The 25,562-nt window shown below is 58.4% G+C and overlaps 3 protein-coding genes across 11 annotated transcripts; all 3 read right to left on the bottom strand.

The window, feature by feature from the left end:
* Nucleotides 1–515: 515 nt before the first annotated feature.
* On the bottom strand, nt 516–4,325 carry S100A5 (S100 calcium binding protein A5). 4 transcript variants are annotated; one of them, XM_008264411.5, is made up of 3 exons: nt 3,987–4,325; nt 2,427–2,582; nt 516–767 (listed from the first exon to the last, which is right to left on the bottom strand). In XM_008264411.5, the coding sequence occupies exons 2-3, from the start codon at nt 2,562–2,564 to the stop codon at nt 624–626; spliced, it is 282 nt and encodes a 93-aa protein (XP_008262633.1). In that variant the 5' UTR covers nt 2,565–2,582; nt 3,987–4,325; the 3' UTR covers nt 516–623. The 4 variants fall into 4 exon arrangements, with proteins under 4 accessions (XP_008262633.1, XP_017201358.1, XP_089156057.1 ...); XM_017345869.4 differs by lacking the exon at nt 3,987–4,325 and adding an exon at nt 3,561–3,680; XM_089299931.1 differs by lacking the exon at nt 3,987–4,325 and adding an exon at nt 3,062–3,197.
* A 1,017-nt stretch (nt 4,326–5,342) lies between these two features.
* S100A4 (S100 calcium binding protein A4) lies at nt 5,343–7,973 on the bottom strand. 2 transcript variants are annotated; one of them, XM_008264410.5, is made up of 3 exons: nt 7,923–7,973; nt 6,898–7,053; nt 5,343–5,638 (listed from the first exon to the last, which is right to left on the bottom strand). In XM_008264410.5, exons 2-3 carry the CDS (start codon nt 7,036–7,038, stop codon nt 5,474–5,476), a joined length of 306 nt encoding a protein of 101 aa, XP_008262632.1. In that variant the 5' UTR covers nt 7,039–7,053; nt 7,923–7,973; the 3' UTR covers nt 5,343–5,473. The 2 variants fall into 2 exon arrangements, with proteins under 2 accessions (XP_008262632.1, XP_069933796.1); XM_070077695.1 differs by lacking the exon at nt 7,923–7,973 and adding an exon at nt 7,235–7,445.
* A 1,119-nt stretch (nt 7,974–9,092) lies between these two features.
* S100A3 (S100 calcium binding protein A3) lies at nt 9,093–11,642 on the bottom strand. Of its 5 annotated transcripts, none has more exons than XM_017345868.4 (3): nt 11,505–11,642; nt 10,002–10,147; nt 9,093–9,580 (listed from the first exon to the last, which is right to left on the bottom strand). In XM_017345868.4, the coding sequence occupies exons 2-3, from the start codon at nt 10,140–10,142 to the stop codon at nt 9,413–9,415; spliced, it is 309 nt and encodes a 102-aa protein (XP_017201357.1). In that variant the 5' UTR covers nt 10,143–10,147; nt 11,505–11,642; the 3' UTR covers nt 9,093–9,412. The 5 variants fall into 5 exon arrangements, with proteins under 5 accessions (XP_017201357.1, XP_089156055.1, XP_069933798.1 ...); XM_089299929.1 differs by lacking the exon at nt 11,505–11,642 and adding an exon at nt 11,170–11,271; XM_070077697.2 differs by lacking the exon at nt 11,505–11,642 and adding an exon at nt 10,540–10,802.
* Between the last annotated feature and the right edge of the window lie 13,920 nt (nt 11,643–25,562).

The following is a 25,562-nucleotide window of genomic DNA, read 5'->3' as shown; positions in this document are numbered from 1 at the left end:
GAATCCCTTCCCCCACTGCCAGGAATGGCGCTGGAGCCTCTGCCAGTTACTGTGCCCACACGCGGGAGCCAAGCCCAGGAAGCATCATTAGTTATTCACACTCCAGTGGAAAGTTTCCAGATTACCTCCAGAGAGAAGATTTTGACAGGGAGAGGGAAGAGAAAAAAGCGGGAGCCCCCAAGACCAATTTGCGGAGTGGAGGTGCTGGGGGGACATGGAGGGCAGCGAAGGGCTGGCCTGGAGGCCACACTGCCCCGGGTGAGACCACCACTGGGAGCCACATCCACAACCCTGCACCCTGGCTCCCGGGACCCTTCCCCTTAGCTCGTCATGCATCTGGGCAGACGCCTGGCCCAACTCCCCCATCTCCCGCGAAGCAGGGGAGTCAGCACAAAGCTCCAGGACATCAGCACTGGAGGACAGGAAGTGGGGTGGGACCCCAGGTCCCTCACACCCACGGGCTGTCTCAGGACCTCCCTCTCCCACCAAGGTGCACAAGACGCCTTCAAAACACCTGGCAGGGAAAATCTTTATTTCCTGTGTGGGAGGAAGTGCACAGTAAGGGGCCAAGGGGGCCTGTCAGGGGGCAGGAGCCAACGGTGCGGGCAGAGGGGAGCCCCGGGTCACTTGCTGTCCTCCAGGAAGAAGTCATTGTAGGCCATGCACAGCGTGCTCAGGAACACCGAGTACTCCTTGAAATCGATCTCCTGGTCGCTGTTCTTGTCCAGGCTCCTCATCAGGTGGTCGATGCTGTTCTCCTTCATCTTCTGCAAGGGCCCAGGGGCAGGAACAGCTCACCTGCGGGCCCTCCCCCACCAGTGCCCCCCCACCCCTCCCCAGCAGCCTGAGGGTGATGTCGAGCTCTGTGCCACCACCGTGTAAGTCTGGACCCAGCCCACACCTAGCAGAGCCTGGCACTAGTAACTTACACGGGAAAATGAGACTCGCCTCCCTTTCCCCCCAACACCTTCCCGCATCCTAAGTAATAATGACCCAGATGTTACACCAGAACCTAGCAAAGCTGGCTGGGGAGGCAGACATTTGGCGTGGTGGTCAGGCTGTCGGTTGGGACACCCCATCCCATATCCGAGCATCTGGGTGCAAGTTCCCAGCTCTGCTCCCAATTCCAGATTCCTCTTAATGTGGGCCCTCTGACTCAGCAGGTGATGGACGGCTCAGGCGGCTGGGTCCCCCCTGCACTGAGCCCCCTGCTGCTGCTGGGCATCTGGGGAGTGCATGGAGGATGGGAGCTCTCTGTGTCTCTCTACCTCTCAAATTAAGAAACAAAAAGAAAATAATAACATGTGGCACTGCACTTCATCTGAGTCTCTGATTTACTCTGCAGGGCCAGCCAGAAAGGATTCAGGCCATTTATCTCCCCTGAGAAGGGGGCGTGGGCTGCGAGAAGCCAGTGTGCATGGCTCCCCTACCAGGAGAGCCGAGGCCCAGCCTGGTGCCTGGCCCTAATCCAGCTCCCCCCATGCCCTCCTGGCCTGGCTCTACCAGCAGGAGACAGGCAGGGCCCTTGGGGCAGAACAGGAGGGAAACTCAGACACGCAGATCCCGCCCTCAGGTGCAGGTTTTCAGAGGAGACGGATGCTGGGACCTAGGAGATGGAAACTGCCTCTCTGTGACGTGATCCTGGTCCCCATTCTGGGCTCCTATTATAGGCAAGACTTCCCCTGGGCTTGTGTCCCAGTGTAATTAACCCCTGCTGGAGCCACAGCCCCTCCCTCTGGCCTCATTAACTCCAGGATGCATTCGTCGGCAGGAAGGGCAGAGAGCAGGCCTGGGGACACCCTCCCCTGCTTCACCCTCTGCCTGGGAGGCCCGCCTGGGTTCATGGTGATGGCCACGGCCCTCGAGCTGACTGTCCAAGGGCAAAGTCTGGGTGAGACCCGGGCCTGGCCTGGGGTCCAGCATAGCCTCTCAGCGGCTGGGTGTCACTGCACAAGTCCCTTTGCTCACCTGTGAAAGGACAGAATGCCTTCCTTCCTGGGCTTTCTGTCAGTCAGTTCCCTCTCCCCATCTCCACCTGTCGGTTCTGCCCCCTTCCCACCCACGTTCACAGATTAACCTTGTGGTTCGTGCGCCAGGGCAGTCTGAGAGCCCTGGCTGTGCGGGCACGGGGACAAGAAGCAGGAGGGGTCCCTGCCCCTGAGCGGTGCACAGCAGAGCCCTGGACCCCTTGGTCCCCTGAGATCCCTCGCATGGGTTCTGCCACTACTGCAAGAGCCTGGCCCTGCCACGGAAGGCTCTAACCCTCACAGAGTCTCAGATCCACCCCCAGGCTCAGCCTCCTCCTTCCCAGGGAAACCTTGGCCGGGCCCCCAGCACGGGGTCTAGGGCTCTCTTGGCCCAAGATGGCCACACTCGTCCTTCTGTTGTGAGGGCATTGGGGTGGGGGTGAGGGAAGCGTCTCCTACCTCCCCAAGATGCAGCTCCTCCTTGATCAGCTCCTTCAGTTCCTTCCTGCTCAGGGTCAGTTTGCTGCCCTCTCTCCCCGAATACTTGTGGAAAGTGGTGACCATCGTGGTCAGAGCCTTTTCCAGAGGGGTCTCCATCACGATGCAGCTCTAGAGCTGAGAGAGGGGAGGATCACGTTCCTCGGGGGGCCGGAGCTCCCCGCTGCCAGCACCGCCCACCTCCAAGGCCCCTCGCTCAAAGGTCCAGGGGCTGGAACCCAGGACAAGACCGCAGCCCACCCAGCAGAGGACCTGTGCTGTGAGACCAGCCAGCCCCCAAAGGAGACAGCAGCCTCTCCTGCTTAGGATTTGTTAACAGGGGACGGAGGGAGGACAAGGCGATGCCAAAACATCAAAGAACAGTGCCCCTCCAGCCTGGGCACTGGTTCACCAGAGGCAGCTCCCACCTTAGTCACCCTCCTTGGCCCGGGCGCATGAATCTCCTGATCTCAAGGAGTGCCTGTTGTAAAAGTGGGGGACAGGGCAAAGAGAGAGTCCAGGGCCAGAGGCTGGGGCTGCAGCGGGGAGATAAGATCCCCAAGAGGAAGCAGAAGGGAGGCGATTGGATTTGCCTGGCTAGGCTGAGAACTGCACACCTGCAGACTGGCCAGGGGCTGGGGACGGATCACCCTGAGACCCCGAGCCATCAGGACAGCCACCTCCACAGAGGGAGCAGGCTGCTGGAGCCCACGTGACTCAAGCTTGAAAACCACTTCCCTCCCCCAGGGAGGAAGATGGCAACACCCGGACTTCAGCCGCAGGTGAGTCCCACAGAGAGTCCTCAGCTGGGGGGAAGAAGTCTCCAGCCCTCCCCTCCAGCCCAAATCCCACCCTGCCATTCTTGAACTACGTCTGCTGTTCATCTCCCATCACCCAGAAACCTCAGCTTCTCCCACCTCGAGGAGACCCAGCCAGGACCACCGTGGAAGGGTGAGGGCCTCGAGGAGCCTGCAGGAGCATCCTGGCTGGGTCCGACCCCAGCTCCACCTTGGAGCCATTTTCCCAGGAGATGCCGTTCCAGAGACTTCCCTGTCCTCCCTGAGCACCCCAGGGGCCAGGCCTTCCTTGCAGAGGTCACCACGGCTTGTCACCCACCGGCTAGTCACTCGGCGCGGCCAGCAGAGCTGGGCAGGGAGAGAAGGAAGGGCCCACCCAGGAGAGCACCAGCCCAGAAACTCCGCTCAAAGCAGATGCAGCCTCCCACTCCCTGCTCTCGCTTTATTCCTTGTTCCCAGCCCCCAGGAGCCCAGGGGATAGAAAGGGCCAATGAGAAGGGGTCAGGGACATCTGGAGGCCCTGGTCAGAATCTCCAGGGATGGGCCAGGAGAAACCCCTCTGCCAATTTCCCTTTCCTTGTTTACAAACAGGGGTGTGGGGCACACTGAGTTCACCTGCTCACACTCCACTCTCAACCAAAAAGCAGAATTCACAGTCTGACTGAACCACAGGAAGCCTAGAGCCACACACCGGATGTGCCCCATGTCCCCCGGCCACTCTCCTCTTGGAGACCTTCCCACCCACCTCAAGAGCAGAGAAGACCACCTGGAGGCGGGGATCCCCGGAGGAAGATATTTCCTTGTCAAGGGCAAGGTCATCCATCAGCCAGTGTGGTTTTTACAAAGCTTTAAATAAATGGTTGTCTCATGGGGACTTGCTGGAGTCTTGACACTGACGGCTGAGAACTAGGAACTAAGGAGGGGAGGTAGACACGCGGGGACCCCAGGATGGGATGGAGCTGGGGCTTGGGTTCAGGGCGCAGTCATGGATGGGGTGGGGTCGTATCCTGGGGGACACTCAGGTGTTGCTCTGAGGGTGAGTGCCCACTATGGCTGAAGCCCCGGCGCTCCCGCTGGCGAGGTCGGTCGCTAGGCAGCAGGAGTTTCCGAAGAGAGAGCCGCGAGGGAGGCTGCCCCGGGAGGACCGCGCGGAGGCGGGCGGTGGCCAGGCTGGGAGGAGGAGAGCCAAGGTCCTACCCAGGTCGCTGCAGTCCCACTGGGGTGGGGGAAACATATGAGTCACCGCCCCCTCCCCTGAAACTTGAGGGGAAAGCTCAGTGGGATGAGAGGAAAGGGGGACCAAACCCCCGGGCCTCGGGGCCTGACACCCACTCGCTTCAGGTACAGCCTCAGTCAGCCCCAGACTCTAAGCCGAGGCAGCATTGGGTCCCCTCTTCTCAAGTCCGGCCTTTTGTCTTTGCCCCAGCCCCACCCCCACTCCTCGTTTCCCGCTCCAGGGGCCTGGGGGCAGGGATCGCGGGTCGGAGAGCCCCAGCGACAACCCGGGCGCTGGAGGCTGCGCGCTGCCCCTGCATCCTGCCCCCGCTGATCCGGGCCGACCCGGGACAGGCCAGGATGAACCCGCCCCTGTGGTGTGAAGCCAATGAGCTAGAAGGGGAGGCAGGACAGGCGTAGGCTGCAAATGTTGGGGCTGAGCGCTAGCCCCCTCCCCCTGCTGCTCTGGCTTGGCTACTCCCTCCGCCTGACTCAGCTCCGTTCTCTTCTCTCCAGACCCCAACTAGAAACAGATGTGACCTTCCCATCGTAGTAACCTCAGTTCAGGGATTGGCCAGAGGCATGGTTGGTGGGAGCTGGAAAGGGTGAGTGGGCTGGCTCAGTGCCACAGCCCCGCCCTCCAAGCCCTGGTGGTCTCCTTCCCTGCCTGGGCCCCACCCCTGTCCTCTGGGTCACACGCATGCCTGCACACACACACACACACACCCTCAGTCACTCCTGCTCCCTCCCAGCCTTCACTCCTGGGATCTGCAACCCAGCAGCTCAAGTCCCAGCACCCCCAGCCCTACCCCCCCCCACCACCACACACACATCCCTCAGCCCCCAACCCCACACGCCCCCAGAGTCACAGACTGAGAGCCTCACAGGTGTTAAGACTCTTTATTAAAGTTGCTCAGCGTGGTGCACATGTCTCAAGGGGCGGGACTAAGGTGCTGTGCCCACTGCAGACAGGGAAGACCCCAGCGGGCGGGCCCCCCAGCGGCATCTGAGGAGCCTTCACTTCTTCCGGGGCTGCTTATCAGGGAAACCTTCGAAGAACTCATTGCACATCATGGCGATGCAGGACAGGAAGACGCAGTACTCCTGGAAGTCCACCTCGTTGTCCTTGTTGCTGTCCAAGTTGCTCATCAGCTTCTGGAACGCGGCTTCGTCCGTCCTTTTCTGGAGGGAGAAAGCAGAAGCCACGGGGGTAGAGCAGGGCTAGACCAGTTTGGCACCTGCAGCTCTCCTGTGGGGGGCCCAGCCTCGGACCCCAACCCTCAGGGCCACACCAGCGCCAACGGGAGTACTCCTTGGATGGGGACGTCTGAGGACCTGGTGCAGGTGCAAAACGAAGTGACCACACGCCTTCCCTAGAGGTTGTCCTCATGATCCAGTGAGGTAATGATCATGACAGCATATGCCAGCTACTGCAGAAAGTTTGTGGAAACAGAATTTTTTTTTTTATTTGAAAGGCATAGTTATAGAGGGAGAGACAGAGAGAGCTCTTCCATGTGCCGGCTTACTCCCCAGATGGCTTCAACTGCCAAGGCTGGGACAGGCCACAGTCAGGAGCCTGGAACTCCATCTGGGTCTTTCATGTGGGTGACAAGGGACCAAGTACCTGGGCCAACTTCTGCCACTTTCCCGGCACATTAACAGGGAGCTGGGTTGGAAGCAAAGCACCAGGGACTTGAACTGGGGCCCATATGGAATGCCAGCATTGCAGGCGGAAGTTTAACCTACTGTACCACCATGCCCAGCCCCGGAAATATAATTTAAAAATAAGTTCCTTTTGGTACAAAAATGTTTGAAACCCATGCTTCCCAAGACTCTCCAAAGGGTTCATGAAAATGAGTATTATTTTTAAAACTATAGATTTCAAAATTTTGCACCAAAATAAACTTGCTTTTTCATGCCACTTCCCATGAACTTTTTGCAATACCCTCTTGTAAATGGTGGACTGCTTGATGCAGGTGTAGACGCTGTTGTTGGGGGGGACATCTTAGGTGTGTTGAGTCTCTATACCTGTGTCTGCACATCTATGAGCCAAATGGAAACTCCAGCCCTTCACTGTTGGAGTGAAGAATGGGCAGTCGGCGGTCTTAGTCCAGACCAGTTTTGTACATGCACTACCTTGGGAAATACTTAACTCTGAGTTTTTTGTTTTTGTTTTTTTCCCTTTCACTTAAGATGTACAGAGCACCTGACAGAGGGTCTGGCCCCTAACCTCCCTGTTCTCTCTCAGCCTTCTTTCTGCTGGGGCCGTGTTTGCACCCCATGCAGGCTCCCTGCTCCCCAGTTTCCCCACACAGTCAGAAACACCAGCTTTAGCTGATATTCCACAAAAAGCCTGCAGCCTCATAGAGCCTGCGCCTCCCCTGCAGGGGGTTGGGGGCTGGGGATGGGGGAGGGTGCTTGCTCCCAGGGGACCCACTCACCCCCAAGAAGCTGGGCAGCTCCCGGGTCAGCAGCTCCTTTAGCTCCGACTTGTTGAGCTTGAACTTGTCACCCTCTTTCCCCGAGTACTTGTGGAAGGTGGCCACCATCACGTCCAGGGCTTTCTCCAGGGGGCACGCCATGGCAGCGGTCAGGATCTGAGGGCGGGAGGCACGGGCACCCTTATCCTCCCCTGCTCCCCAGCCATGTGTTCCGAATGCCCGCCTGCACTCCCATCCCTCAAGAGGCCCTTGATGACACTTCTCTGGCCCTCGGGGACACCCAGAGAGGCGGGCACAGCTATTGGTGGGGAGGGGTGCGGGGGGGGGGAATGCATACTTGGGACCGTGGACTTTTGTGGGGTTCGTGGCATGGGCTCCAGGGAGCCAGGCAGCAAGCTCCGGAGGTGGCTGCAGGCCTCATCCCAACAACAGCGTTCTTCCACCCCTCCCTCACCCGTCCACTCCCACAGCTCAGCCACAACGGCCGCCCCAGCCCATTCTTCTCCCTCCCAGCGCTGGGCGCGGCAGCTAGAGGCCTGCATGGGGGCCTGCAGCGGAAAAAACCGGCAGCCTGGCACCCAGCCCGTCATTGGGAGGGGCCGGTGAGGTGGCGGAGGCAGGGGTGCCAGGGCTGGGTGGGAGGCCAGGGCTCTGCCGGGCTGAGCTGCCGGGTGCAGAGCAGGGGCTCACAGAGCGGGAGCAGAGGAAGCCCTCGGTTGCCTTTGCTTTCTTCCTGCACCCGAGGGTGCACACTTGTGCAGCCCAGCAACCCCGCAGCAGGGTGCACATCTCCAGCTCAGGCACACACTGCACAAGCCCCAGTTTCTCAGAAGGGCTGGGGCGGGGAGGGGGCGCTCAAACCCAGCTGCTGCACACTTTTCTTCTTGCCTTTTCTCTCTTCCATGCACCCCAGAGCCTGTGCATCTGGGTCCATTCAGCACATCTGGCCCCCACCAGGCTGTCCTTCCCCCACCCAGCCTCAGCCCGTGACACCCTCGCGTGCCAGTCAGGCCCACAGAACTCACCAAGCCGAGAGAGGAAGCACAGAGGAGGAGGGCTGGGGAGAGAGGAAGAGCGGGGAGAGCCCAGCGGTCTGACTATTTATACCCCAGCCAGGCCCTGCCCCTGGCAAGGGGATGGGGGAGCGCACACTGCCCTCCTGCTGTGGGCTGATGTGGTGAGTCGGGCAGCCCCTCCATGGCCTCAGCCGGCTGCCGGGCATCCTGACCCGGCCAGGCCCCCATGGGCAGTGGGCCAGCCCCAGTGGGCACCAGCAGGGAGCTGATGGAGCAGGCACCACCCAGTGCACACAGCCCAGCAAGAGTTTCAGGGAGCCGGGGAGGGAGGGCAGTGCCTGGGGCTGGGGGCTGCAGAGGAAGTAGTCCCAGCGGCCATGAGAAAAGGAGAGGCAGGGGTGGCAGGTGGCTGGTGGCAGGTGTGAGATGGCCCAGGTACATCAAGGGGCGAGGTCCTGGTGGAGTGGGGGTGGGAGTGCAGTGTGGGGCTCAGTATGGCTTGTGACTCACAGAGTAGGCAGGAGGGGGTGTGTGGGGTTGAGGGGGGCGTCAGGGATGAATATTGCAGTTTGGGGTGCAGAGATAGAGGTGACATGGCACAACACGGGGGAGTCAGGTTCAGGGATGACCCCTCAGGGTGGGGCACAGGGGGTCCAGGGGTGAGTGAGGGGCAGCAGAGGGGGCTTAAGGGCCTCAGCGGGTTGTGGCTTCAGGGATGGGGCTCGCTTCAAGCTATCCCCCTCCCCTTCTGCCTCCAGTACAGGACCCCACCCCAGCTGGCAGCAAACCCCTGAGACACCCTAATCCCATTAGTGCTGCTCTCTGGGCTGCCACAGCCCGGGGCAGGGAACAAGCGCCCCACCCCACCCTCCTCCTCAGCGCATCCGGTCACGAGGCCCGAGCTGCAGCTCCCTCACCCCTGGGACCTCGGGCTGCCCCCTTGCCCTCCTTGACAGCACCCCCCTCCAAAGACTGAGAGACAGACGGACAGAACGGGAGTTCCTGTGCTGACTGTAACCATTGCATCTCTGCAGGCTCTGAAACTGCTCCCAGGGCCCATGGGAGCTCTGGCTGCTGCCCTCAGCCTTGCTCCCCAGTGGAAAAGACCAGAGGAGAGCAAAGCTGTCAACAGGGCTGTGTCTCAAGGCCCCGTGCCTCTCAGAAGAACCAAACCACGCCACATGGACACCTGTTCTTTATTAGGAGCGGAAAGGCCCATCCCGTCCTGGTCTTGCTGGCACGCACCGTGCCGGGCCTCCAGGGCCCACGGCACATCCCCGCCTCCTCCGTCCACTGCACAGACAGGGAGCGGGAGCTGCCTCACTGGCTGGGCACCCTGGTCCTCCAGCAGGGCTGATCTGCACGATTCCACATTGCAGGGGACACAGGGCCAAGGGAAGGGGGTGTGGGAGGCACAGCCAGGACCACCCGGGGGCAGAGATGGCACAGCCTGGGGCGGATCCTGCCCTGCCGGGGCGCCCCCCCAACTACAGCACAGGCTACTGGGAGCAGGGGGGCTCTGGGGGAGGGCAGTCCTTGAAGTACTCGTGGCAGTAGAGACAGAGGCAGGCCAGAGAGCGCACGTACTCCGCGAAGTCCACCTCGCAGTCCTTGTTGGTGTCCAAGACGCTCATGAATTTGTTGTAGTCACACTCCCGAAACTCAGTCTGTGCAGGGAGGTCGGGGGAGAGGCAGGGTGAAACAGGCAGGACAGCCTCGCCCCCTGGCCCTCCCTCTGCTCCTGAGTGGCCCCAGCCCAGCCCAGCCCAGCCCAGCCCCCAGCCTTCCTGTCCTGACAAGGCACCCATTTCAAGACTCCTTCCAACTCCCCCACCCCAGATCATATGTTGAACACCTACTATGTGCCGCTGAGGGCCTACTGTGTGCTGGGCATTCTTCCCGGGGCTCTCCCTCAAGCCTCCCCGCAGGTCTGCCAGGCAGCAGGTGTGATGAGAACTGTGTTCCTGCTGCCCCCCACCCCCACCACTGCACACGAGCCTTGGCCCCTCTTGCTGTCCCAGGTCTCTCTGTAGAGGCCCAGCAGTGTCTCCCCGCAGGAAGGGGAAGGCCCAGCGCCCAGGTGCTCACCGGGGTCCAGGTGGGCAGCTCCTTCTGCAGCAGCTCCTTGAGCTCCGACTGGCAGAGCTTGTATTTGTCCCCGCAGCGCCCTGCGTACTCCTGGAAGGTGCACACGATGGCAGCTACTGCTTGCTCCAGGGGCCTGGCCATCCTCCCTGCCACAGATGAGGGTGTGACCCACAGAGGCCCCGGCCAGCCCCCTGCCCACCCGTGCCCTTGATGTTTTCCAAGGGGCTTTTCCCAGACCCGTCTTAGCCTGGCTTCAGGCCCCAGAGGTGTCCCCCAAACAAGCAGCTGACTCTGCCCTACCTTAGCCCACGCCCCACACCCACAGAGGCTCAGTCTCGCCGTCTGCAGCCTAGAAAGGAGGCCCTAGGAACCTCCTTCCCTCCAGGATCCCGTTGTCCCTTCCTGCAGGGACTTGTATGGAGGAGGGGGGTGCTGGAGGAAGGCCGGGGATCCCTGCTCAGCGCTTCCTCACCCTCAGGCCCTGGGAGAAGCTGTGCATGAGCGGAGCCCAGGTGTCAGAGGAGTGTTGCCGTCTCACCATGCCTGCTGCCCTCAACCCAAGGATGTTGCAGCCAAAGGAACACTGGGATCCGCTCTGCACCTCGCTAGCTGTGCAGCCCTGCATGGGCCTTTCACCCTCTCTGAGTCCCCAGGGCCTTATCCGGTTCACCCCCTCACAGGCCTGCTCTGGGCCCAGGCCCTGTGGAGTCCTGAGAGTGAGCGGGCTCAGGGGTTAACCACCAGGGCCCTGCCCCAGGCTGACGCCCTCCTCCTGAGCCCTATTTGTCAGTGGGGGAGCACTTCCCAGAGTCTCCCGCCTCCCCTAAATCCCACCGCCCCCTTCCATGCTCTTCTGGGACACAGCTCTGGCATGGGGAAACCCTCGGCAGGCAGCCCGGAAAGCAAGAATTTCCATGTGAGCCCAGTGACTCACTCCTGCCTCCTCACCCCCCACCCCCAGGGAGGGAGGCCTGCCACAGGGCTCCCTGGCGCCTCCCCTCCACTGGGACCTCTGCAGGGAGCCAATGGCGGTGGGGTGGGGTCGGGGAGGGGGCAGGGTGACAAAGCACTGCCTGGGGCCTATCTAAGTCTTAGGGACAGCCCGGGAGCAAGGCATTTGTGTTCCCAGACAGGAGAGGGTTCTATCCCTGAAGGTGCTCCTACGGACCTGCCTGGCGCCACCTCTGTCCAGGCTGGAGACGGGTGGGAATCCTCTCTTCCCTGCCGCCCTGGCCTGTCTCAACCTGTCCCCAAGAATGAAGTACGGAGGGAGGCGAGGAGGAGGGGCCAACAAAGGCAGCCCGAGAACTTCCAGCCACTGTCCCCACCTGGGGACCAGACCTCAGCGCTTCACTCCCCCTAGCCTGAGCTCCCGGATAGGCTTCCCCTGCACGAGAGAACCCGAGAACCCCAAGGCCACCACTCCTGATGTCCCTGACCCTGCCAGGCCCTGCTGGGACGGGGACCCCAACCCAGGGCAGGAGCCGAGCAGCTGGCACTCACCGCTGGTGTCGGCGTCCAGCTGTGGGAGCCCAGCACCAGGCCATCCCTATATGTAGCCTCCCAAGGCAGGAGGGCAGCAATTATGGGGACCCAAGTAGGTCACTGCTGAGGGTGCCCCGGGGCTGTCTGCCTCCTTCCCTCAGCAGTCCCCCCACCCCCCACCCACCTACCCACGCACACATCAAAGGCAAGGCTGGGCCTCAGACACCACTCCCCAGGCATCCCCCCCCACCCCGCCTCCCGCTGGGCTAAGCTACCCTATCCCTGTGCCCAGCTCTTTACTCTGAGAGGCCCCCAGGAGACTCGGTCGGGGGACGCACTTCAGCCTCACTTAGGCTGCACCCCTGAGGGTCCCCGTGCGGGGTCGGGGTGGAGGGACCTTGGAGAGCATCTGAGACTCATGGGGCACCCTCCGAGTCTTACTGCCAAGTCACTCGGGTGCTCCGTGGCTCTGGGCTGTGAGCTGCTTGCTTCCCTGGGGCACGTGCTGTGGGGGGAGCGGTGCCCAGCAGGGTGGGTTTTCCCACCCCGTGCTCCAAGTGATGTCAGGGACTGTGGGCTACAGACTCGAGTGAGAGCCGGCGTTCCTTGGAAAATGTTTGGGTTTTTCTTCCCCCCGGCCCCGCTCTGTTCAGCACCAAGGGAACTGTCTTGGCTGTTTGTGGGGTGGGGCAGTTTCCTCTGGCTTGGGGGGCCCAGCATCACAAGGTGCGGGGGTGTCCCCCACTCTAGTGCCCTGCTCAGGGAAGCACTGGGCTTCCGTTTCTGTCTTCCTCACTCTTCACACCATCAAAGCCGACGCTGAGGTTGAGCTTGGCTTGGCCAACACCCTGCGGGCACGGGGCTCCCCTCCCAGACTCCGCTCCCGCTCAGCTTCTGACCTACTCACCTCTACCACTGGCAGCTCTTTGGTGCTTTGAAAAGCCTCTCTTTTCAAGATTTATTTTATTATTTATTTGAAAGGGAGAGACAGAGAAAGGGAGAAAGACAGAAAGAGAAAGAGGTCTTCCACCTGCTGGTTCACTCCCCAGATGGCCACAACAATTGGGGCTGGGCCAGGTCGAAGCCAAGAGCCAGGAGCTTCTTCCGGTCTTCCCCGTGCATTGCAGGGGCCGGAGTATCTGGGCCATCTTCCGCTTCTCTCCCAGGTGCATTAGCAGGGAGCTGGAAGGGAAGCGGAGCAGCCAGAACTGGAACCAGTGCTCATATGGATGCCAGCGCTGCAGGTGGTGGCGTAACCTACTACACTTTCTTGGGGTCACCAAGAAAGGGGTTTTGAGTGCTGCCCAGCATTTGTGGTTGTTTTTAACTGGCGCAGACAGAGACCACCACACGACCAGAAGTGGGAAACCCTTCACGTCACGCCTCTCCTCTCTTCTCTCCCTCTTCCCTAAGCCTGAGGGACCCCTCCCCATTCCACAGAAAGAGAACCCAAGACCCAGAAGACTGTGGGGCGGGGTGGGAGGGTGGGGAGGAAATTCTGACTCCCAGGCCAGTAGTTGGGGGGGGGTCCTGGTGCCACGGAGGCAGCTAGGCTGCTAATGATACCCTGACCTTGTGCTTGGCACCCAGCACCCGCTGTGCCTGGGCTGTCACCCACTCGCAGACTCAGCCCCTGTTGGGGAGGGGAGCGGGCTCTGGATGCAGGAGAGGAGGAAGAGCTGTGATTAGCTCTGTTTTATGGGCAAGGAGTGGGGGGCAGAGAACAGAGGACAGTGATGCAGCAGAAGTAGGGGCCACCGCAGACCAGCAATTAACTCAGTTCTGGGGCAGCCACTCCTCCCCACCCATGCCAACCTAGCGCTGCCACCTCCCTTAAGCAGGTCACCTGGCCTCTCTGGCTCCATTTTCCTCACCTGCCATGAGTGGAGGATAATAGTAGTGACTCCCCACAGGGCTGCTGTGGCTTGAATGGGTGACTCCTCACAGAGCTCCTAGAACAAGCAGCACCTGTTCACAGAACGAGCTCTGAGGTGGGCAACTTGCCCGTGGAACTGGTGAGCGGCAGGCCCAGCAGCCACTCATGCTTCCCATGACCAGAGGGGACACCTACCAGGCATGGGGAGCCTGGCCATAAACGGAGAAAGGCCCTGCTCTGCACACATGACCATCTAGCAGGGGAAACAGACAAGAGCAAGTCCGGGGTTAACAGGTGGTAATGTAAATGCTACAAAGAACAATAAGGCAGAACTGAGAGAGAAAATTATTTTGGAAAGGGGGCACCTTTCTAAAGGATTTATTTATTTATTTATTTATCTGAAAGGCAGATTTACAGAGAGAGAGAATCTTCCATCCCCTGATTCACTCCCCAAATGGCCACAGTGGCTGGCGCTGGTCCAGGCCAAAGCCAGGAGCCTGGAATGCTATTTGGGCCTCCCACAAGGGTGCAGCGGCCCAAACACTGGGGCCATCTTTCGCTGCCTTCCCAGGCACATTAGCAGGGAGCTGGATTAGAAGCAGAGCAGCCAGGACTCGAACTGACACTCCTATATGTGATGCCAGCGTCACAAGCAGCGGCTTAACCTGCTGCACCACGGTGCTGGCCAAGGGGGCATGTGATGTGGCTAGTCGGGGAAGAGCCGCGCAGCCCAGCCATTGAGCCCACGTCCCTGCCCACTGGATTCCACATTCCTGAGAGCAGCTCACCTCCCTGGATAGCACCTTTGCCCACTGGGAGAGCTGGAGGAGACGACCCCTGAATGACAGATGGAGAAACAGAGAGGTCTGGCTCCAGGCACTGTGTGTTGACTCCTTACCTGGACCCTCCCTCCAAGCCTCCCATCCCCGCCCCGCTCCCCGGCCTCACTCGGCACGTTCCATCCTTAACCTTGCTAGCGCCTTCAATTCCTCGTCTCCAAACGGATTTGGGAGATGCCTCCCCCTAAGAACCCCGCGTGAAAGTGCTTTGTGCCACTTGCTGTTGTGTCCATGCTGTGGTCTCTGAGCTGGACTGGACAACCCGCTGCTGAGTCGCCTGGTGCAGGTGGAAGGGCAGCCCCTCCTCACCGGGTCATCTCGTCCAGCCTCCTGCCTCTGTGCAGATGGAGCATAGCTTCTCTTGTCGCTTGCCTAAACTCTCCGTGGAGGGATCAGAGTCTTCTTGCCCAGCTGCAAGTCCCTCCCAAGTCCCTGTTTCCTGCAATGGCTCCAAATGCAAGCCTCTGGGCCTCGATGGAGGCCAGCCTCCTTCCTTCTCCCCCTCCGCCGTCCACACACTCAATCCCCAGGCCGTGGGCCGGCCTGGCAGCCGTGGCCTCTCACCTTGGCAGATGTGGAGCAATGCCCATCCCTGGAGCAGCATGCGGCCGGCACCGCATGAGAGCAGCCACTACCCCATCTGCCAGGGCTTCTCACAGCACAGACCCTCCCTCTGCTCTCCGCTGTCACTACCCAGGCCCTGGAAACTGCATTCCCCGGAGGTCGGCTCTGGCTCTGCCCCTGGGGAGAAAGAAGATGAACGTTGTGGGCCCTGACATTCCCTGTGCTTGTGCCAAAAGGGCCTGGGCCCAGGGACAGGAAGAAATTGTGGGAGGGAGCGTTTGGTTACTGGGGCTGGGACTACAGCAGGGGAGCCTTTGCTACAGTGGGGGCAGCAGGTGGAACAGCACCTGACAGCCTGCGGGGTTTGGACCTACTTCTTCTTTTGACAGCCAAGACAATAGCTGAGCGGGCCCATTTCACAGATCAGAGCAGTGAGTCAGTGTGGAGACCCAGTGGCCCAATGACAAGAGCCCGGGTGCCCTATGTGAGTCACTCCTTTGTCTAAGAACCCGCCTCTGTCCCCCCTTTCCTTGAAGGTGTAATAGCCAGTGGGCGACCCAAAAACCCAAGGCCAGCATGAGGACCCGCTGTGGGAGGAGGGAGGTGTGTTCCCGAGGGAGGGGAGGGAAGCCGGCAGCGCTGTGTGCGGAGCTACCTCCAGTCTGCGAGACGGTGAGGGGTCAAGGGCAGACGGCTGCGACCTGCTAGGGAAGTCTGATGCTGGCGACTTTGTCAAATGCCCAAGAAGCAAGGAAGTTAGCTCCCTGAGGACCTGCCGGGCTGGGGGCAGCCCCAGAGGCAGCCGCTGAGGCCGGTCTCCCCAGGGCCCACAGCAGCCCGGGCCCTTGGAACTAAACCCAAGAGAAGCCGGGCCCCACCGTGAGCCTGAGGCCCCAAAGCCATCAGACTGCACTGAGGCAGCCATGCGAGCGGGCGCCCGAGGGCAGCTGAACTCAGCTCGGTCAGCCTCCCCTCTGTCGGCAGAAGCGGCAGAGGCCCAGACTGCGACCCCTGCGTCCCGGGGGCGTGCGGGGTGGGGACGTCTCTTACGCCTCCGAGGGGGTCGGCCCCGGCTCACCGCTGCCCGCGTCCAATCCCACACGTATGAAGAGCAGCAGCTAACCGCACGCTGCCCCAGCAGGTTCCCCATCTGTGAGCAGGACCCGCGGCCAGGTGGCGGTGGCGTGTCGGGGAGGCTGAGACCTGCCTCGGAGGTGTTAATTTCCACCGCCACCGCTCACTGCCGGCACTACCGGCTCCCTGTGCTGCCGGGGTTAGGAGGTGAGCTTCTCTTTTCACTGCTGTGAGAAGAGATTAAGGCAGATGGGTAGGCAGGAGCCAGCAGGGCGCCCGGGGCCCTCCCACGCCCGGGGACTCCATCTCTGTGATTCCCAAGCACCTGAGTCCTCCAGGGAACAAGAAAACAATTCAAGAAAACACTGCCTGTTACCTGTCCACTCCCCACCCCCTCTTTTTTTATGATTTATTATTATTTTTTAATTTGAAAGGCAGAGAGAGAGAGGGCTTCCATCCACTGGGTTTCTCCACCAAACACCTGCCATAACCAGGGCCAGGCCGGACTCAGGCACCAGGCACTCAGGAGGCATCTCTGGTCTCCTGAAACAAGCCTGAACCGCCACCGCCAGACTTCCTGTGGAAGACAAACCACTGCATTAGGCAGGTTTTCTGCAACTTACAGCCGAGCAAACCCCCGGCTCAGGGAATGTGATCTTAAAGCAAGTCCCCGAGTGAGAGAAGCCAAACTGTGGGCTTGGCTAAGTAGGGGGAGGCAGGCAGTGAGCTGCGAGGACCTGGGGGTGCAGGCTGGGACCTTGCTGGGAAATGACAAGAGATTTGGTCAAACCATCCCCTGGCATATCTTGGGATGGAGACCAAATGGAAACCTGGGTATAGTGAGCAAGAGGGTGGCAGGGCAAGTCTAGAACGTCAGCGTGAGCTGGCTCCCTGCACCTTGCACCAAAACCCTGCAAGAGCAGAATGCACTGTTAAAAAACAAAACAAAACAACAACAACTAGAGCAGGTGTCATTGGCTTCCGGGCCAGGCAATCAGTGAGACCGAAGGACCTCGAGAAGCTTGTCAACAGCGACTTGAAGGACAGTGAGGAATTGGTTCCTGGAGACTGGAGATAGAGAGACCTTATTTAGGGCAATGAGATGTGTGGCGACACTGGTGCCTGCGGTAATGTAGAAAATGGGGCTCCTGGGGCTGTCACTGTGGCACAGCAGGTTGAGCTATGTGGACACAGGTTCAAGTCCCGGCTGCTCCACTTCCAATCCAGCTCCCTGCTAATGTGCTTGGGAAAGCAGCAGAGGATGGCCCGAGTGATTGAGCCCCTGCACCCACGTGGGAGACTCAGATGAAGCTCCTGGCTCCTGGCTTCAGCCTGGCCCAGCCCCAGAGGCTGTAGCCATCTGGAGAGTGAACTAGTGGATAGAAACTCTCTCTCTCTCTCTCTCTCTTTCTCTCTCTCTGTAACTCTGCCTTTCAAATAAATAAACAGATCTTTATTTAAAAAAATAATAAGGAAAATAGTGTTGCCAGTGAATTTCCACATCTGCCTAGGGAGTGAGTGTGCCAGTTGGCTTCCTTGGGCTGCCTAGGATGAAATACGAGATGAGGGGACAAGTATCTGGACTAGTGCTTAAGAGCCCAGTTAAGCCGGCGCCGCGGCTCACTAGGTTAATCCTCCGCCTTGCGGCGCTGGCACACCGGGTTCTAGTCTTGGTCGGGGCGCCGGATTCTGTCCCGGTTGCCCCTCTTCCAGGCCAGCTCTCTGCTGTGGCCAGGGAGTGCAGTGGAGGATGGCCCAAGTACTTGGGCCCTGCACCCCATGGGAGACCAGGAGAAGCACCTGGCTCCTGCCTTAGGATCAGCGCGGTGCGCCGACCGCGGCGGCCATTGGAGGGTGAACCAATGGCAAAGGAAGACCTTTCTCTCTGTCTCTCTCTCTCACTGTCCAGACCTTTCTCTCTGTCTCTCTCTCTCTCACTGTCCACTCTGCCTGTCAAAAAAAAAAAAAAAAAAAAAAAAAAGCCCAGTTAGAACACGCAGGCCCATACCGGAGTGCCGGAGTTCAGTACCAAGCTCTGGCTGCTGACTCCAGCCTCCTGCTAAAGCAGACCCCAGGAGCAGTGGTGATGGTTCAGTAGTTGGTTTCTTACCACTCACGTGGTAGACTCGGGTTGAGTTGCTGACTCAGCTTTGGGTCCCTCTCCCCACCCCCAAGTTGTGAACATTTGGGCGGTAAACCAGAAGACAGGATCTCTCTCTCTCTCTCTCTCTCAAATTAAAAAAAAATTAATAATGAGAAGGTAAAGTTGAACTAAAGGAGAAAGCGCTTTGTTTTGCAGTAGAATTTAGCAGGCCCAGTATAGTCTGTCCGGCCAGGAAGTCTCCCAGCATAATAAACAGCCTCTGGTAAAGCGCAGCCCCAGGCCCCGCAGGGGAAGGGGTCTAAGGTTAAGGAGGACGTTGGAAGGAAGACCCTCTCTTGAGACCGCAGGAAGGCAGGGCAAGCTCCAAGGAGCTCAGATAAACTGCACAGCTCCCATGCCTTGGAAGGACGCCTCTTTGGGGCCGGCTCTGTGGTGCAGAGGGTAAAGCTGCTGAATGCAGTGCCGGCATCCCATGTGGGCACCGGTTCGAGTCCTGGCTGCTCCACTTCCGATCCCGCTCTCTGCTATGGCCTGGGAAAGCAACAGAAGATGGCCCAAGTGCTTGGGCCCCTGCACCCACATCGGAGACTCAGATGAAACTCCTGGTCCTGGCTTTCGCCTGGCCCCACCCAGGTCGTTTTTACCAATTGAGGAGTGAACTAGTGGATGGAAGACCTCTCTCTCTATCTCTTAGTAACTCTGCCTTTCAAAAAAACAGACCCTTCGGGACAAACGGCTTTTAGAATCTTTTTTTTAAAGATTTATTTTATTTACTTGAAAGACAGAGTTACACAGAGAGGTAGAGTCAGAGAGAGAGGTCTTCCATCTGCTGGTTCACTCCCCAGATGGCCACAACAGCCAGAGCTGCCCTGATCCGAAGCCACGAGCCAGGAGCTTCCTCCGGGTCTCCCACAGAGGTGCAGGGGCCCAAGGACTTGGGCCATCTTCTACTGCTTTCCCAGACCATAGCAGAGAGCTGGATCAGAAAAGGAGCAGCCAGGACCAGAACCAGTGCCCATATGGGATGCCGGCACTTTTAGGCCAGAGCTTCAATCCGCTGCACCACAGCGCCGGTCCCCAGCTTTCAGAATCTTAAGGGCTTCCTACCGCACCCTGGCTCTCAGTCTGCAGCCTCAAGGGGATTTGTGGATGCCACTTGTGTCTCATTGAGTGAGCACATAGAAGACCTCAGCATTTAAAAAAAAAAATACTACAACCGACTCAGATCTTTCCTTTTTCTAATATTTATTTATTTATTCCACACACACAATCTCCCATCTACTGATTCACTCCCCAGACGCCCACAGTAAGCCAGACTGAAACCAGGCCCTGCAGCGCAGTCTGGCTGTCCCACGTGGAAGTCAGAGACCCAAGCACTGGAGCCATCACCAGCTGCCTCCCAGGATGCACGTTTGCAGCATCAGGGCTTGAACCAGGCACTGCCAGTGTGGGATGCAGATGTGAGAGGTGGTGTCCTGAACACTGCCAGATGCCCATCACACACACACACGTGACATTTTTAAACAAATCATCTTTAAAGGGACAGAGGTAAGGCCGGCGCCGCGGCTCACTTGGCTAATCCTCCGCCTAGCGGCGCCGGCACACCGGGTTCTAGTCCCGGTCGGGGCGCTGGCTTCTGTCCCGGTTGCCCCTCTTCCAGGCCAGCTCTCTGCTGTGGCCAGGGAGTGCAGTGGAGGATGGGCCAGGTGCTTGGGCCCTGCACCTGCGTGGGAGACCAGGAGAAGCACCTGGCTCCTGGCTTCGGATCAGCGCAGTGTGCCGGCCGCGGCGGCCATTGGAGGGTGAACCAACGGCAAAGGAAGACCTTTCTCTCTGTCTCTCTCTCTCACTGTCCACTCTGCCTGTCCAAAAAAAAAAGGGAGGGGGGACAGAGGTAGCTCAAAACAAAAAGAAACTTTTGAGGCTTCAACTTTCTTTTTTTTTTCTTTTATTTCTTTCCTTTTCATTTCTTTTTTTTTTTTTTTTTTTTGAAGATTTATTTAGTTTATTTGAAAAGTTGAATACAGAGAGGCAGAGGAAGAGAGAGAGAGAAAGGTCTTCCATCAACTGGTTAACTCCCCAAGAGGTCACAACAGTCGGAGCTGGGCCAATCCAAATCCAGGAGCTTCTTCCAGGTCTCCTATACAGGTGCAGGGGCCCAAGGACTTGGACCATGCTCCACTGCTTTCCCAGGCCATAGCAGAGAGCTGGATCAGAAGTGGAGCAGCCAGGACTTGAACCGGTGCCCATCTGGGATGCCAGCACTGCAGGCAACAGCTTTACCTGCTACGCCACAGTGCCAGCCCCAGGAACTTCAGCTTTCTTTGGGCAAGCAACAGGCTAAGAAAGCTTAGCTATAAACATAGTCATTTCTTATGGAAAAGGAAGACTCAGCTCACAACGTGAAGCCAACAGCTAAGACACGTCATTTACAGAGAGCAGCGCTAGGCCTGGCAGGGACTCCGGTGACACGTGTCTGGACTCAGAGTGGTTTCAGATAATGCCCGGTGGCACCTCCCATACACACACACACACACACACACACACACCCGTGAGAAGCAGTGTTCACTGTGGTTACAGGCTCTGCATCACCTTCAGATGGTGATGTGTTTCCCAGAGGTCTCTGGGAGCTGAGGAGCCGGACCGAGGGCTCGGCGCCTGGGGAGCCTCAGTCGTGTCTGCACCTGCCCGGGACAGAAAGCTCCTGGGCTTCGCTGACGCCTTCATGAGAGGAGACAGCCTGGGAGTCTCAGGCAGGAGGTGAGCACGCTATGGCTCAGAGGCTCCCGGGGCAATCACCGTCACTTGCAGGCGTTAGGAGACGTCTACGCCCCGCCCCTGAATCTGGGCCAGCCTTAGCTGTTGGATGAGTGAAACGCAGCAGAAAGGATCCTCTGCAATTTTTGAAATGCATCTCTTTTTTTTTTTTTAAGATTTATTTACTTATTTGAAAATCAGAGTTACACAGAGAGGCAGAGAGAGAGAGGTCTTCCATCTGCTGGTTCACTCCCTAAATGGCTGCAATGGGCAGAGCTGCACCGATCCAAAGTCAGAAGCCAGGAGCTTCTTCTGGGTCTCCTACATGGGTGCAGGGGTCCAAGCACTTGGGCCATCTTCTACTGCTTTCCCAGGCCACAGCAGAGAGCTGGATCGGAAGTGGAGCAGCCGGGACTTGGACCAGCATCCATATGGGATGCTGGCAGTGCAGGCTGCGGCTTTACCCGCTACACCACAGCACCAGCCCCTGAAATGCATCTTAAGAAGCATCACAGGCCGGCGCCGCGGCTCAATAGGCTAATCCTCCGCCTTGCGGCACCGGCACACCGGGTTCTAGTCCCAGTCGGGGCGCCGGATTCTGTCCTGGTTGCCCCTCTTCCAGGCCAGCTCTCTGCTATGGCCCGGGAGTGCAGTGGAGGATGGCCCAAGTGCTTGGGCCCTGCACCCCATGGGAGACCAGGAGAAGCACCTAGCTCCCGGCTTCGGATCAGCGCGGTGCACTGGCCGCAGCGCGCCAGCCGTGGCGGCCATTGGAGGGTGAACCAACGGCAAAAAGGAAGACCTTTCTCTCTGTCTCTCTCTCTCACTGTCCACTCTGCCTGTCAAAAAAAAAAAAAAAAAGATACATACAGCCATCCCAAAAGCAGGTGCACCGCCTGTGGCCTGTAACCTGACAACAGGTCCCTACAAGGAAGCTCTGTGGGGTCCATCAGACAAATGCCTGCCCCTGAGCAGACACTGGCACCCATCACCATAGCTCACGGCACTGGTGGCGAGGATCCGGTCTCCACCCTGAGAGTCCACCCCTCCCTCCTGTTGTGCCTGGAGCTTTCTCTTTGTGTGAAATGATCTAAGGCACAGCTCTGGGCTTGGGCAGAGTTCCAGAAGGAGAGACAGGGCCTCAGTTTCCAACTGAGCCAAGCAGCTTGCTGGGCAACTGGAGTTCTGTCAGGGGCCAGCGTTGTGATGCAGCAGTGGGTTGAGCTGCCGCGTAGACGTTGGCACCTCGTACCAGAGCCCCAGTGTGAGTCCCTGCTCTGCTTGCCGGTTCATCTCCCTGCTAATGCTCCTGGGGAGGCAGCAAAGGAGGTCCCAGGTATGTGGGCCCCTGCTGCACGCGTGGGAGACCCAGATGGAGTTCCAAGCTCCCAGCTTCACCCAGCCCCACTGTTGCAGCCATCTGGGGAGCGAGCCAGCAGATGGGAGACCTCTTTCTCTTTCCGTCTCTGTCACTTTGCGTTTCAAATAAATAAATAGATGAATCTTTAAATAAGATATGATTGATGCACAAAAATGGTTTATTGAGTTCTAAACTAAAAGGAATGAAAAATAATTGATGAACAGGTCATGAAAATTACTTATTTGAGGGCCAGCACTGCGGCGCAGCAGGTTAAAGCCCTCGTCTGCAGCGCTGGCATCTCTATGGGCATTGGTTAGAGTCTCAGTTGCTCCACTTCCTATCCAGCTCTCTGCTATGGCCTGGGATAGCAGTAGAAGATGGTCCAAGTCCTTGGGCCCCTGCACCCATGTGGGAGACCCGGAAGAAGCTCCTGGCTCCTGGCTTTGGATTGAGTCAGCTCTGGCTACTGCAGCCATTTGGGGAGTGAACCAGCAGATGGAAGACCTCTCTCTCTCTCTCTCTCTCTCTCTCTCTCTGCCTCTGCCTTTCTGTAACTCTGCCTCTCAAATAAATAAATAAATCTTTTTTAAAAATCACGTATTTGTATACTGTATAATCTATGAAAAGATATATATGCCCAGTGTTCTATCTATAGAATGGGGTTTTATATATATATATATGTGTGTGTATATATAATATATATATATATATAATGAGAGATAGAGAGAACGTATCATGACATGTGTCCTATTCATAGGACAATCTGTCTTTTCATTCATTCTCATTCTCAATGATAATAAAGAATATATGACCTTTAGATTATAATTTCTCACATATTTTAATACACCTGTGTAAATGTCATTGAAATATTCATATAACTGAAATCTTGGGATCTAATGGGTTAAAGATCATGGTAAATTATCTTTGAATTGGGGGAGCCAGCACTGTGGCACAGCGAGTTAACGCCTTGGCCTGAAGCACCAGCATCCCATATGGGTGCGGTTTGGGGCCCGGCTGCTCCTCTTCCAATCCAGTTCTCTGCTATGGCCTGGGAAAGCAGCAGAAGATGGCCCAAGCCCCTGCACCCATATGGGAGATGCGGAGGAGGCTCTTGGCTCCTGGCTTCGGATCGGTCCAGCTCCGGCCGTTGTGGCCAACTGGGGAGTGAACCAGCAGATGGAAGACTTCTCTCTTTCTGCCTCTCCTCTCTCTTTTAACTCTGACTTTCAAAAAAATCTTTAAAAAAAAGAAAGAAAGAAAAATTTTAAAAAATCTTTGAATTGGACTGTTTTGCAGAAAAATAGTAAATAAACTAAAAGGAATGGAGAGTCCTCCCGGGGCCCAAGAAGGCCAGGGCCGGGAGTCCTGAGCCCTGGTTCAGGGCCGGCCTGGGGAGCCCTGGACAACAGGGTAACCCTGGAAGTCCCTGCTGGCCGCTGGCCACCGTGGTCCTCGAGGCTGCCCAACACTGTCAGCGCCTCCTCAGCCCCTTCTCCCGAGAGCCAGAGGGAGCAGGGTCTTCACTGAGCTGACCCCACTTCCACCTCCACACCAGACCCCACAGGCTCATGGGTCAGGGCCCAGCTCTCCCTCCCCACCGGGCAGCCTGGGAAGGGATCCCCAGCAAGCCCCTGTGAGGGCCCAGTGAGGACAGAGAAATGGACAGTCAGTGGCAGGAGTTTGCAGCAGGCCTTGCTGGGCGCCAGGGAGCCAGGAGGTGGGCACTGGAATGCACCACCTGTCCCTGTGGGGCCACAGCCCAGGTGGGGAGAAGGTAGCTGAACTCCCTCCCCACCAGGAAGGATTCCGCTGGGCTCAGAAGGAAACCAAGTTAAGCGTCCTGGGGATGAGGGCGGAATCCGGGGCACAAGGGCAGGCCTCAGAGGTCACCCTTTCCCAGGCCCCATCTCTGAGCTGCTCAGATCAGCCCTCAAAGGCTAGCAGGGGTCCCGGGGTGAGGGTAGGGGAGCTGGTGCAGAGGCAGGGAAAGCCGCGGGCCCTCCTCTGCCAGCCCTGCCCTCAGTGAGGTGGGAGGGAGGAGGCAGCAGTGGGCGGGGCCCGGACCAGGCAGGGGGCCCGGACCAGGCAGGGGCCGGCACCCAGGACCCCAGCGCCCAGGACCCCGTCTCTTGTCCTTAGTCCTGCTAGAATCTAGGACATTGTGAAAAGCAAAAACAAGCAGGGTTGGCGTTAAACGCCTTGCATGACCCCCAGAGAAGGGCCCCCAGACTGAGACCCTAAGAGACAGCTCAGAGCAACCTCTAAGCTGAGAACCCATTGACGAAGCTGGAAAAGGACCCCTCAAACTGTCACTTCACGGGGGGTCCCCCAAATAGGAAAGATCCAGAGAGGCCCCAGGCTGATCCCACCAAGAGAGCCAGCATGAGAACACTGTGGAGACCAGGCCAAGATGGGGTCCTCCCCGCCCCGCCCACATGGCAGAGAGACCAGGAAGGACCGCCGGCCAGGGCCCGTGGGGATTTAGGCCCCACCTTCATTGGCTTCCAACTGGCGTTTCAAGGAAACCAAACTTGTCCTAACTCGCTCCCACCAGAGCTAGCCTCCTGCGGCCCCACCCGTGCTCTCTCCAGCTCTGCCTCCAGCTGGAGGAGGTTCCAGGCCAGGCCAAGAGCAGCGTGGAGCCCACCCGAGCCAGAGCAGGGGGCAGGAGGTGTCCTGGCAGCCTTGTCACGGGGCGTGGAAGCTCTTGTTCTGTGACATCCTGGGTCGGCTCTCTCCAGTGTCAGAGCCTGGAGCAGCTGGGAACACCTGAGCTCTGCACTCCTACGCATGTGTGTGCACGTGTGTGTACATGTATGTGAGACACACAGGGAGGCAGGAACACCTAAGCCCTGCACTCCTGTGCATGTGTGTGCATGTATGTGCACATGTGTGTACATGTATTGAGAGACGCACAAAGAGAGGTGGGAACACCTGGGCCCTGCACTCCTACTCGTGTGTATACATGTGTGTTCATGTATGTGCACGTGTGTGTGCGTGTGTGAGACACACAGAGAGACAGGCAAGAACAGCTTGGGGCCACCCTGAGAAAGCTGAGAGCTAGAGAAGGTAGCTGGGAGCACAGGTGATGATGTCGGGTGCGGGAAACATGGGGTTTTTTAATTTTTACTGATTTCTTTTCATTGAATTTGAAAGGCAGTGAGACACAGAGAGATAAACAGAGAGAGAAAGAGGTCTTCCATTCACTGGTTCACTCCCTAAATGCCTGCAATAGCCAGAGCTGGGCCAGGCCAAAGCCAGGAGCCAGGAACTCAACCCAGGTCTCGCACAAGGTGGCAGGGACCCAGACACTCCAGCCATCGCCTGCCTGCCAGGGTGTACATTAGCAGGAAGCTGGACTGGCAGTGGAACAGCTGGGGCTCGAACCAGGCACGGTGATACAGGGCACAGGGACTTAACCACGATGCCAAACGCCCTCCCCAAAGTTCTTTTTAATGGCCGGCACCACACCCCTCTTGGTGAGGAAAGGGGTGCCTTGGGT

Source organism: Oryctolagus cuniculus, chromosome 7, assembly GCF_051225735.1.
Source record: "Oryctolagus cuniculus isolate XC-2025 breed Fujian yellow rabbit chromosome 7, ASM5122573v1, whole genome shotgun sequence".
Taxonomy (NCBI): domain Eukaryota; kingdom Metazoa; phylum Chordata; class Mammalia; order Lagomorpha; family Leporidae; genus Oryctolagus; species Oryctolagus cuniculus.
The sequence above is the reverse complement of the archived record's forward strand: the minus strand, read 5'-3'. Positions and strand labels throughout refer to the sequence as shown.